Source organism: Theropithecus gelada, chromosome 16 (assembly GCF_003255815.1).
Source record: "Theropithecus gelada isolate Dixy chromosome 16, Tgel_1.0, whole genome shotgun sequence".
Classification (NCBI taxonomy): domain Eukaryota; kingdom Metazoa; phylum Chordata; class Mammalia; order Primates; family Cercopithecidae; genus Theropithecus; species Theropithecus gelada.
The window spans coordinates 30,881,391-30,892,520 of record NC_037684.1 but is presented as its reverse complement, the minus strand read 5'-3'; the positions used below and the strand labels follow the sequence as shown (position 1 = coordinate 30,892,520).

At 51.7% G+C, this 11,130-nt stretch overlaps 1 protein-coding gene across 2 annotated transcripts; it reads right to left on the bottom strand.

Moving 5' to 3' along the window:
- Nucleotides 1-4,193: 4,193 nt before the first annotated feature.
- AOC2 (amine oxidase, copper containing 2) lies at nucleotides 4,194-11,130 on the bottom strand. Of its 2 annotated transcripts, none has more exons than XM_025361971.1 (4): nucleotides 9,332-11,130; nucleotides 5,524-5,809; nucleotides 5,174-5,303; nucleotides 4,194-4,824 (listed from the first exon to the last, which is right to left on the bottom strand). In XM_025361971.1, the coding sequence occupies exons 1-4, from the start codon at nucleotides 10,917-10,919 to the stop codon at nucleotides 4,558-4,560; spliced, it is 2,271 nt and encodes a 756-aa protein (XP_025217756.1). In that variant the 5' UTR covers nucleotides 10,920-11,130; the 3' UTR covers nucleotides 4,194-4,557. The 2 variants fall into 2 exon arrangements, with proteins under 2 accessions (XP_025217756.1, XP_025217757.1); XM_025361972.1 differs by having other exon boundaries at nucleotides 5,605-5,809.

Genomic DNA, 11,130 nt, shown 5'->3' with positions numbered 1-11,130 from the left:
TCCTTCCACCCACAAACCCCCGGGACTGCTGCTGACACTTGACCATCCTTCCCCCTCACAAACGCGTACTCCACGTGGCCTGTGTAAATGGCAGGAACTCGTAACATCTGTCAGTGTAGGCAGATGACAAGATGACAGGAGGAACATTTTCTGATGACAATGAAAGGCAGAGAGACAAGATGAAGAAAACTGTTCAGAGACATAGGCCCCCGCAAGGAGATAACCAAGCATTGTCCTTCTTCAAACAAGACAGTCCCTGGCAGATCCAAGGCTAACCCAGCCCAGGGGCAGAGGAGGACACCAGAAGTAAGGAATGGAGGAAGGAACTACAAGACCTGAGGCAGCAGGGACGCTTGCACGGGACCTCTGCTAGAAACAGAGGGAACAGACTAGGCACAGCAGCTCACATCCGTAATCCCAGCACTTTGGGAGGCCGAGGCCGGAGGATCACTTGAGGTCAGGAGTTTGAGACCAGCCTGGCCAAATGGTGAAACCCTGTCTGTACCAAAAAATACAAAAATTAGCCCAGCATGGTGGCACACGCCCGTAGTCCCAGCTACTCAGGAGGCTGAGGCTGGAGAATCGCTTGAACCCAGGAGGTTGAAGTTGCAGTGAGCCGAGATCATGCCACTGAACTTCAGCCTGAGCGACAGAGAGAGACTCCATCTCAAACAAAAGCCAAAAAACAAAAACCAATAGGGAATAGAAGCTGAAGTAGCAGGAAGACCGAGAGGAGGAGGACTTTGTCAGCATGAGAGGGAACAGACAGAGAGAAGGACCTGCTGTCCAAGGCCCAAAACTGAGATGCACATCTACTGGGGAAAATGCTCTGGGGCTTTGGGAGAACAGTCTGGTCTCTAGAGGCTCCCTACTCACCTTTAAGACCCAGGGCAGGCCAGGCATGGTGGCTCACGCCTGTAATCCCAGCACTTTGGGAGGCCGAGGAGGGTGGATGACCTGAGGTCAGGAGTTCAAGACCAGCCTGGCCAACATGGAGAAACCCCATCTCTACTAAAAATACAAAAAAATTAGCCAAGCGTGGTGGCGGGCACCTCTAATCCCAGCTACTTGGGAGGTTGAGGCAGGAGAATCGCCTGAACCCAGGAGGCAGAGGTTGCAGTGAACTGAGATTGTGCCATTCACTCCAGCCTGGGTGACAAGAGTGAGAATCTATCTAAAAAAAAAAAAAAAAAACTAAAACCAGGTCAGAGGAGCACTAAGGAGGCCCAAAAGAGCTTCCGAATGTCACCAAACTCTCACTTAAAAATGTTTAAAGTGGCAATTTTTTTTTTTTTTTTGAGACTGAGTTTTGCTATTTTTGCCCAGGCTGGAGTGCAATGGCGCAATCTGGGCTCACTGCAACCTCTGCCTCTTGGGTTCAAGTGATTCTCCTGCCTTAGCCTCCCGAGTAGCTGGGATTACAGGCGCATGCCACCACACCCAGCTAATTTTGTATTTTTAGTAGAGATGGGGTTTCACCATATTGGCCAGGCTGGTCTCGATCTCCCAACCTCAGTTGATCTGCCTGCCTCAGCCTCCCAAAGTGCTGGGATTACAGGCGTGGGCCACTGTGCCTGGCCAAGGTGGCAAATTTTATGTTACATATATTTTATACAATTTTAAAAGAAGGAAAAAAGTAAGTCACTTTGGAGAACAATCTGGCAGTTTCCCAAAAGGTTAAACATAGAATTACCGCATAACCTGGAAATTCTACTCCTAGGTACATACCCAAGAGAAGTGAAAACACACGTCCACACGAAAACTTGTGCATGAACGTTTATAGCAGCATTATCTATAATAACCAAAAAAGCGGAAACAACTCCAATATCCACCAATGGATGAATGGATAATCACAATGAGATATATTGATACAATGGGATATCATTTAGCCATAAAGAAGTGAAGCACTGACATACACTACAACATGGACGTATCTCACAAACATTACACTAAGTGAAAGAAGCCAATCACAGAAGACCACGTATTGTCTGAATCTTTTTTTTTTTTTTTTTTGAGACGGAGTCTCGCTCTGTCACCCAGGCTGGAGTGCCGTGGCCGGATCTCAGCTCACTGCAAGCTGCGCCTCCCGGGTTTACGCCATTCTCCTGCCTCAGCCTCCCGAGTAGCTGGGACTATAGGCGCCTGCCACCTCGCCCGGCTAAGTTTTTGTATTTTTAGTAGAGACGGGGTTTCACTGTGTTAGCCAGGATGGTCTCGATCTCCTGACCTCGTGATCCGCCTGTCTCGGCCTCCCAAAGTGCTGGGATTACAGGCTTGAGCCACTGCGCCCGGCCTTGTCTGAATCTTTTCATGCAAATGACCAGAATATAGGCAAACCCAGTGGGACAGACAGTAGGGAAGTGGTTATCTAGAGATGGAGAGGGACTGTGGGGAAATAGAAAGTGACTGCTAACACGTACAGGATTTCCTTCTGGGGTGATAAAAATGTTCTGGAATTAGTAGCAATGGTTGCAAAACTTTGTGGATATACTAAAACACATGAAACTGTGCTGGGCACGGTGGCTCATGCCTGTAATCCCAGCACTTTGGGAGGCTGAGGCAGGTGGATCACCTGAGGTCAGGAGTTTGAGACCAGCCTGGTCAACATGGTGAAATCCCTTCTCTACTAAAAATACAAAAAAAAAAAAATTAGCCAGGCATAGTGATGGGAGCCTCTAATCTCAGCTACTCAGGAGGCTGAGGCAGGAGAATCACTTGATCATTTGAACCAAGGAGGCGGAGGTTGCAGTGAGCCGAGAACGCGCCATTGCACTCCAGCCTGGGCAACAAGAGTGAAACTCCGTCTCAAAAGAAGAAAAAAAAAACAAAAAACAAACAAACAAAACAAAAACAAAACTCATGAAATTGTATACTTTAAAGGGATGAATTTTATGGTATGTAAATTATGTCTCATTAAAAAAAAAACTGTTAGCCGGGCGCGGTGGCTCAAGCCTGTAATCCCAGCACTTTGGGAGGCCGAGACGGGCGGATCACGAGGTCAGGAGATCGAGACCATCCTGGCTAAAACGGTGAAACCCCGTCTCTACTAAAAAATACAAAAAACTAGCCGGGCGCGGTGGCGGGCGCTTGTAGTCCCAGCTACTCGGGAAGGCTGAGGCAGGAGAATGGCGTAAACCCGGGAGGCGGAGCTTGCAGTGAGCTGAGATCCGGCCACTGCACTCCAGCCTGGGCTACAGAGCGAGACTCCGTCTCAATAAAAAAAAAAAAAAAAAAAACTGTTAAGAAAACCAGGAGTGGTCTGGGGAAATGCCTGGCCATGGCTCTAAGCTCCAGGAGGGGCCATGCCTCACCTCTCTGGATGGGAACTCAGCACAGCTGGCATCAAAAGGCTGAGTGTCCCCTGTGTCAGGCATCACAGGGTCAGGAGGCTCCTGGCATAGANCCAGGGTGTGTCCAAGGCTGGGCACTGGGAGATATAGAGGGGCAATGGGGAAGCTGGCTGGGTTCACCCCCATCTCCACCCCTGCCCACCAGCAGGACACAAACCAAGGCAAAGATGGTGATGACAGCCAGAGTGAGGAACACCAGGATGGTCTTCTGGTTCATTTTCCCATGAAGAGGGGCAGTGGATCCAACCAAAGGAGAGCAATGTATTCTCACGCCAGCACGACGGGGGCTCTGTTGGCTCCTGGACGGGGGGGCTCCCGGACTCTGGCTGAGGTTCCCGGTAGTCAGATGCCTGGGACTAAGGGTGGGAAGGACACAGGAAGGCTGGGGCAAGGGGGCGGGGTGGCTGGAGTTGGAGGCGGGTCTGAGCAGCTGTGATTTCCACAGACCTTACATGGTTTTATCTTCCAGGCTCCAAATCAGACTACTTTCTGGGTCAGGGTTGGAGTTGGGGAGAGTTGGGGCTAAGGGGAAGGGGAAGGAAGATTTCAAGATAATGCAGCACCGGGAAGGAGTAGGATCTGCGCAGAGCAGCCTCTCTTCCCCTCAGCCCAGCTTCTTCCCCAACCCTGCACTTAGTCAGGGCCAGATGTTTTCCTGTAACTTCAAACTATTGTTCTCCTTTCAAAGACCCCCACCCCTGCCCCTTCAGCTTTCCAAACAACATTCCTTGGCCAGGTCTATCTCCCTTGCCCTCTGTCTCCCACTGCTAATTTCCCTGGCCAGAGTCCTTAGTATGCTCCAGGGGACTCTAGCTACTTAAAAGGTCAAATGATAAATTCAAGTAAAATTCCTCTAATACTTTTTATTATAAATTACATATAACATCTGTTTTACAAAATTCTATCTACTCTTCCTTTTGAACGCACATGCATAAAAAGATGTCTGGTGTAATGTGAACACCACCTTTTTCTGAGTAGTAGGATTTGTGGTATTTTTGTTTGAATATTTTTAAATCATTTTTATAATTTAACATTTTAGAGATGAACAGGAAGTAAGAATTAACCAAAGGGACTAACGGGGTTTTCATGTGAGAGAAACACTGAAGGGTGGGGAATCTGGGGAGCAGGTGTGAAAAACACCGGGAACAGAAGTAGAAACAGGGAAAGGTACATGTGACTAACCATGCCCCCCGCCACACCCTCAGGACTAGAAGCCTTGGTAAGAGAAAGGGGGTAAGTCCGGGACACAGGCTGCCAGGTCGGGGAGGCAGGCCACAGGATTGACGCTGCAGAGCCCAGCATCCTGGCCCTTCTCAAAGTAGACACTGCCAGAGGAGAAGATGGAGGGGTCCTCATCAAAGAAGTTATAGGGTCGGAGCAAGAAGCCAACTCTGTTCCCCAGAGTCACTGTGTTGGGGACGTCCTCGGCATGGGGAATGTGCAGGAAGCTGGCTGTGACCCAAGCCACCAGATCCTGCAGGAAGAGGGAGGAGCTGGAGGACTATGCAAGCAAGACCCAAAGAACCACCATTCAGCCACAATCCCAGCCTGCAGTCTCAGCCTGGCTTCCACTCTGCCTAGCCTCATGCCCATACAACACATGGCACAATCTATGTAAGCAGCTATGCGGGGAGAGGGGGAGCCAGTGTCCCAGAGCTAATCTCACCCCAGGAGGGATGACCTGTGTTGCTCATCAGAAAACTCCATGGCCTCTGAATCTGTGAACTGTAATCGGCCATTCCCTTTAACCTCTGGCCAGAGGCTGGGCAGCCAAGACACCATGCCCACAGGTGTCCCTTTCCTATGTCCCTAGGGCAACCAACCTCTCCTAAGAGGGTTTCATTGTTGATGAAGTCAGCAAAGGTGACTGTGGGAGTCCAGATGTCATTCTGGTGATAGATGCTACTGCTCTGTGATTCCTCCTCCTTTCTCTGGGTCACCACAAGCTGGTATCTGACCAGGAATCGTAAGAAGGTGGTGTTGGAAGATGTCAGGTGCCTTTCCTGGCCCAGAAGTCCCTTAGATCCGATTCTGTGTGAGACCATTTCCCACTGTGTATCTAACTTGGGTTTGAGGGGAGGTACAGGTAGCCATGGGCAGGGAGTTTGTCTCCAAGGGCTGGGGTAGGTGAGGGGCAGTCCTTTCCTTCCACCCAGGCCAGGGCCCTCCTCACCTCCCCCAGCTGAGGGCCCTCTCCATGTCACTCTCCAGGGGTAAGTGTATGCCAAGGGGGCTGTGGATCTGGATTCGGTACCCGCGCTGGTGACCCCAGGCATTAGTCTGGTTGCTAGCCAGGTAGAGGTAACGGGGTAAGGGGCTTCCCAAGGAAAAAGCTGTCAGGTCCTCCTTTCCCAGGACCTGCCGAGTCAGCTGTGGGCGCTGTAGCCAGTGCTCCGGGTTCCAGGGGGCGGCCACAGGTTTAAACACCACGTCTTCAGCTACCACCCAGTTTTTCAGCCCTGCCAGGGGGAGGGAAGGAGATGAGTTCCACACCAGGTAAGGTCTCTGGGCCAGGTCCCTGTCTTCCACATGATGTCCACTGCACTGGCGTGACAAAAGGCAGAGAGAGCATCAGAGCACACTGTGCTGGGAGCCAGGTCTGGGCAAGCGCAAGTTCCTGTGTTCTTCCAACTTGCCTTGTCCAATAGGGTAACCACTAGCCACACGTGGCTATGAAAATTAAAATTCAGGGCCAGCTGAGGTGGCTCACAGTTGCAATCCCAGCACTTTGGGAGGCTGAGGCGGGTGGATCACGTGAGCCCAGGAGTTTGAGACCAGCCTGTGCAACGTGGTGAAACCCTGACTCTATAAACAATAAAAACATCAGCCAGGCATGGTGGCACATGCCTGTGGTCCCAGCTACTTGGGAAGCTGGGGTGGGAGGACTGCTTGAGCCCAGGAGGTTGTGGTTGCAGTGAGCTGAGGTCACACCACTGCACTCCAGCCTGGGCAACAGAGCAAGACCCTGTCTCAAAAAAAAAAAAGAAAAAAAAAATCAGTTCCTCAGTCACACTAGCCACATTTAAAGTGCCCAGTTACCATACATGGCTAGTGGCTACTGTTTAGAGCCACAACACAAGCACAGAACATTTCTATCACTGCAGAAAGTTCTATTAGCACTGGACTACCAAACAGTCCCTGGACCAATTTGCTTCTCCGATTCACTTTCTGAATCCCTACACTGGGCATAATTAAAGCTGTTCTATGGCTGTGCCCAGTAAACAGAAAAGCACATGCAGCTGACTGATGACATTCGTTTAACTATGAAAGGGATAATGATACTTGTCGTGGAGAAGCAAGTTGAAAAACTGACTCCGGAGCCAGGTGTGGCAGCTTGCAACTTGGGAGGCTGGTGGAAGGGTGGTGCAGATCCCTTGAGCCCAGGTGCTGGAGACCAGCTAGGGTAACAGAATGAAACACTGCCTCTTTAAAAAATAAAAAAAAATTTTTTTAAACTTAAACAAACAAACAAACAAACAAATGCCAGGCATGCTAGCTCACAGCACTTTGGGAGGCCAAGGCGAGCGGCTCACTTGAGACTGGAGTTCAAGATGAGCCTGGCCAACATGGTGAATCCCCATCTCTACTTAAAAAGAAAAAAAAAAAAAAAAAACCAGGTGTGGTGGTGTGCGTGTGTAATCCCCGCTACTCTGGAGGCCAAGACACAAGAATCACTTGAACTGAGACACAAGAATCGCTTGAACCTGGGAGGTGGAGGTTGCAATGAGCTGAGATTGCACCACTGCACTCCAGCCTGGGCAACAGAGTGAGACTCTGTCTCAAACAAAACAAAACAAAACAAAACAAAACTGGGTGTGGTAGTGTGTGCCTGTCATCCCAGCTACTCAGGAGGCTGAGGCAGGAGGATTGCTTGAGACCAGGAGGTTGGGGCTGCAGTAACCTGTGATTGCACTACTGCACTCCAGCCTGGGTGAGAGTGAGACTCTGCCTCCAAAAAAGAAAACCCAATCCCTTCCCATGGTCCCCTGCATACTCCTCCCAGCTCTGAGGCTTCACTTTCGATCTCAGCAAGGTGGGAAGTACTGTCAGTCTTTTTCAGAAGCGAGCACATTCATACCTTTGTCTGGGAGCTCCTTGTAATTCTACAGCATCCATAACCCGCATCGCCTAACTCAGCATTTGGTCATACACTTTCTGCAGGTCTGGACTGTTAGTTCCTTTCAACGAGACCTATATGAAGGCGCCTGGCACAGGAGGGACTGCACTGAAGCTGGTGCCTCTGCAGCCATCCTGTGCGATGGTGCCTGACACACCCTCTCTGGCCCACAGCAGCAGCCCATGCTGCACATGCTAGGAGTCCAATAAATGTTACTTCCCAAAACAAGGCTCTTTAATGCCAAAGATACTGAAAAAAACTTCCAATCAGAAGACAAGTCAAAATCCAAGTGTGTCAAAGAGTAATCTAGTTAAAAAAATGATCATTTCGCCGGGCGCGGTGGCTCAAGCCTGTAATCCCAGCACTTTGGGAGGCCGAGACGGGCGGATCACGAGGTCAGGAGATCGAGACCATCCTGGCTAACACGGTGAAACCCCGTCTCTACTAAAAAAATACAAAAAAAAAAAACAACTAGCCGGGCGTGGAGGCGGGCGCCTGTAGTCCCAGCAACTCGGGAGGCTGAGGCAGGAGAATGGCGTGAACCCGGGAGGCGGAGCTTGCGGAGAGCCGAGATGGCGCCACTGCACTCCAGCCTGGGGGACAGAGCGAGACTCCGTCTCAAAAAAAAAAAAAAAAAAAATGATCATTTCAATCATGCTATTAGTCCTCCCTACCCTCATGCACACACACACGCAGGCATGCACGTGCCATGTCTTTTTTTTTTGAGGCGGAGTCTGGCTCTCTTGCCTAGGCTGGAGTGCAGTGGCCGGATCTCAGCTCACTGCAAGCTCCGCCTCCTGGGTTCACGCCATTCTCCTGCCTCAGCCTCCCGAGTACCTGGGACTACAGGCGCCCGCCACCTCGCCCAGCTAGTTTTTTGTATTTTGTAGTAGAGATGGGGTTTCACCGTGTTAGCCAGGATGGTCTCGATCTCCTGACCTCGTGATCCGCCCGTCTCGGCCTCCCAAAGTGCTGGGATTACGGGCTTGAGCCACCGCGCCCGGCCAACGTGCCATGTCTTTAGACTTGAGGATAAGAAAACATTTCACAAGAAATACTAGTTTATGTTGCATTATACCTGGGCAGTCATTTCCTGTCCCATCTCCCGCCACCCTCTTTAGTTTCCCTTAAAATGGGGAGGGTCTGGTGAGTTTCTAATTTTCTTTGTGGATCTAAAAGTCTGTGAGTCTGTAAGTTCCTTTCTGTCCTTGACAAAGTCTGTCAGGAACAGCAAGTCCTCTGTGTGCTTTGAGCCCTTTGTGCTTGAGAAATCTCTTTCCATACTTGCAGCAAGCTGACTGTGTGCCTGCCATGAGTCAACAGTGATGACAGGAATGGGATGACCCTCCTGACAAGGAGTGGCCCTATCATGGGGAGCAACCCCAGCTTTGGTACCCTCCCCTTCCCAAGCCCCAGGTCCACCCCGACCCTGAAGACTCTGAACAGACTGCTTCCGACCTCGGCTCAGGACCCTGCCCTCCCCACCCTCACTGACCCTCAGAATTAGGAAGAAGCAAAGTGTTCCAACTCCAGCCCCATTGGGCCAGTTCACCCACCCAGTGTCACTTGAGGCTAAGGCAATCATGCCCAGCCATTACATTTAAACTGATTTCACAATCACAGGAAGTCAGAGGGGCTAGGCGGAGGAACCCTTTTCACCTTTTGCCAGATACCCAGTAGCCCAGTACCAGACTGACTGCACTGAACATGCTTAAACAGTCCCTGTCCTGTTGCCACTAGAGCTGTGGTGCTGGAACACCCCGCTCTTGCCACTTATCTGAGCTTGACCTGGGAGATTCCCTTCCCTTCCCTTCCCTCTACCCCACCTGACCCCACCCCCAAGCCCTCATCCCTCAGCACTCACCTGCCACATCCAGGTCCAGCTTGAAGTGGAAGGCATGTGTGTGCACCGTTCCCAGCACTCGTTCCCCCACACGGTTCCCAAAGAGGAGGCCCTCCTCTCCCCCTTTCAGGAAAGCTGTGTTGATATAACCCGTGGCATGGACCCGCCCTTCAAGTGCCCCGTTTGGGTACAACACAAAGTCCCAAATGTAGTCATAGTTGCCCACAGATGACACAGACCTGACCACAAGGGCTGAGCTGGCCAAACCACCATAGAAATGATTTTCAAGGTAATTGTGGTGCCTTCGGAGGGGCAGTCCCTGGGCTTCCTCAAATATACACACAGCCCCCGGAAGCAGCTGGACTGCCCCTTTGCCCACTAATATATGGATGTCCACCATCGTGGCTTGATAGGGGCAGTCTACTCCCCGCACCAAGCCACGGCTGTTACGGCCAAGTCCAAAGCTGCTATCCAAATAGCGAGTCAGCATCGTCTTGGGTGAATCGGCACCATAGATAGACATACACTCCTGGACACTGACTTCATAGGCTACTCGCTCACCCTGGAACCGAACATCAAAAATCCTCAGGCCGCTGAACACCCCATGGCCAAAGGTAAATGACCAGAGGGAGGATACCAACAGGTTTCCCTGCACACTGTACTGGGAACCCTGGGGTGAGAACTGAAGAGGCGGAAGAGGACCTGGAGAGTTCCGAGACCTCAGGGATGAAGCTCCATTTGGTGGAGGTAGAGGAACTCTAACCACTTCCAACCGGCCAGACTTAAACTCCCGTTCCAACTGGCCCAAGTCTGCATAGTAGTGCCCAAGGTAGAACACCCGCTGGACAGTCCAGTGGGCAGGGTCCAGGGCCCTGTGGTCCAGTAGTAGCTCCAGCCCCACGGGGTGAAGGAAAAGACCAACACCTGAGATGTTATGGTGGAGGGCCATCCAGGTAGCTCGGTCCCCCGAGCGCAAGCCCCGAGGGGTGGCATGCACAGCTGCCAAGGTAGAGCCATTGTAGTTGAAGGTGGAAGCCAGGAAGATGGGTGCCTTGGGTAGCTCCACCTCTTTCAGATGCCTCCACATCTGCGTAAACTCAGCTCTCAGCACCGGGCGACGGTGATAGGGCAGGGGCCCGCCGTGACGCTCCACAGTCACGTCCCGCATGTAGGAGGGGTGAGGCAGCGGCCCCACCACCAGCTCACTCACATTGGGCTGGGGTTGTCCACCAAAGAGGACGATGGCCAGTGCCTCTCGGGCAGGTGGGGGGCTCCCCCTGTCCAGGTGGGCCAGGGCTGCAGCCTTGGGGGGCAGCTGCAGCTCCACTGAGAAGATGCAGTTGTCCGAGGGCTGAGCCTGGGCTGCATCCACTAGCCCGGGCCCCAGCCGCTGGGTCAGAAAGCGCATCACAGCTGTCAGCTCCTCTCGGCTCAGGTCTGCAAATAGCTGGCTCTGGCCAGGGTGTGGCCAGGGCTGGGCCCTATGGGATACAGAGGGGCAGTGGGGAGGCTGGCTGGAACCACCTGGGTTGGTCAGCAAAACATAGGCCAGGGCAAAGATGGTAATGAGGGACAGTGCCAGGAACGCCAGGACTATCTTGAGATGCATAGTGGATGCTGAGAGCTGAAATCAGAGTTCTAACAGCCGCTCCTTCCAGTTACTGACATCAAGTCGGGGTTTATATTCACTAGGATGGATAGGAATGGAGAAAACTCCACCCCATGGGTTGGGCAGGAAATTTCTGACCTTGATTTATGTAATTCTGTTCCAATTTTCTGTCCTGTGGTTTGGCCCAAGGCACTGCTTCCACATGCATAGC

Coding starts and splice junctions, on each gene's coding strand:
- AOC2 (XM_025361971.1), bottom strand. CDS start 10,919: ATGCATCTCAAGATAGTCCTGGCGTTCCTGGCACTGTCCCTCATTACC. Junction 5,810..9,331: donor GCTGGACCTGGATGTGGCAG/GTGAGTGCTGAG, acceptor TCCCCCTGGCAG/GGCTGAAAAACTGGGTGGTA. Junction 5,304..5,523: donor AGGGCCCTCAGCTGGGGGAG/GTGAGGAGGGCC, acceptor ATTCCTGGTCAG/ATACCAGCTTGTGGTGACCC.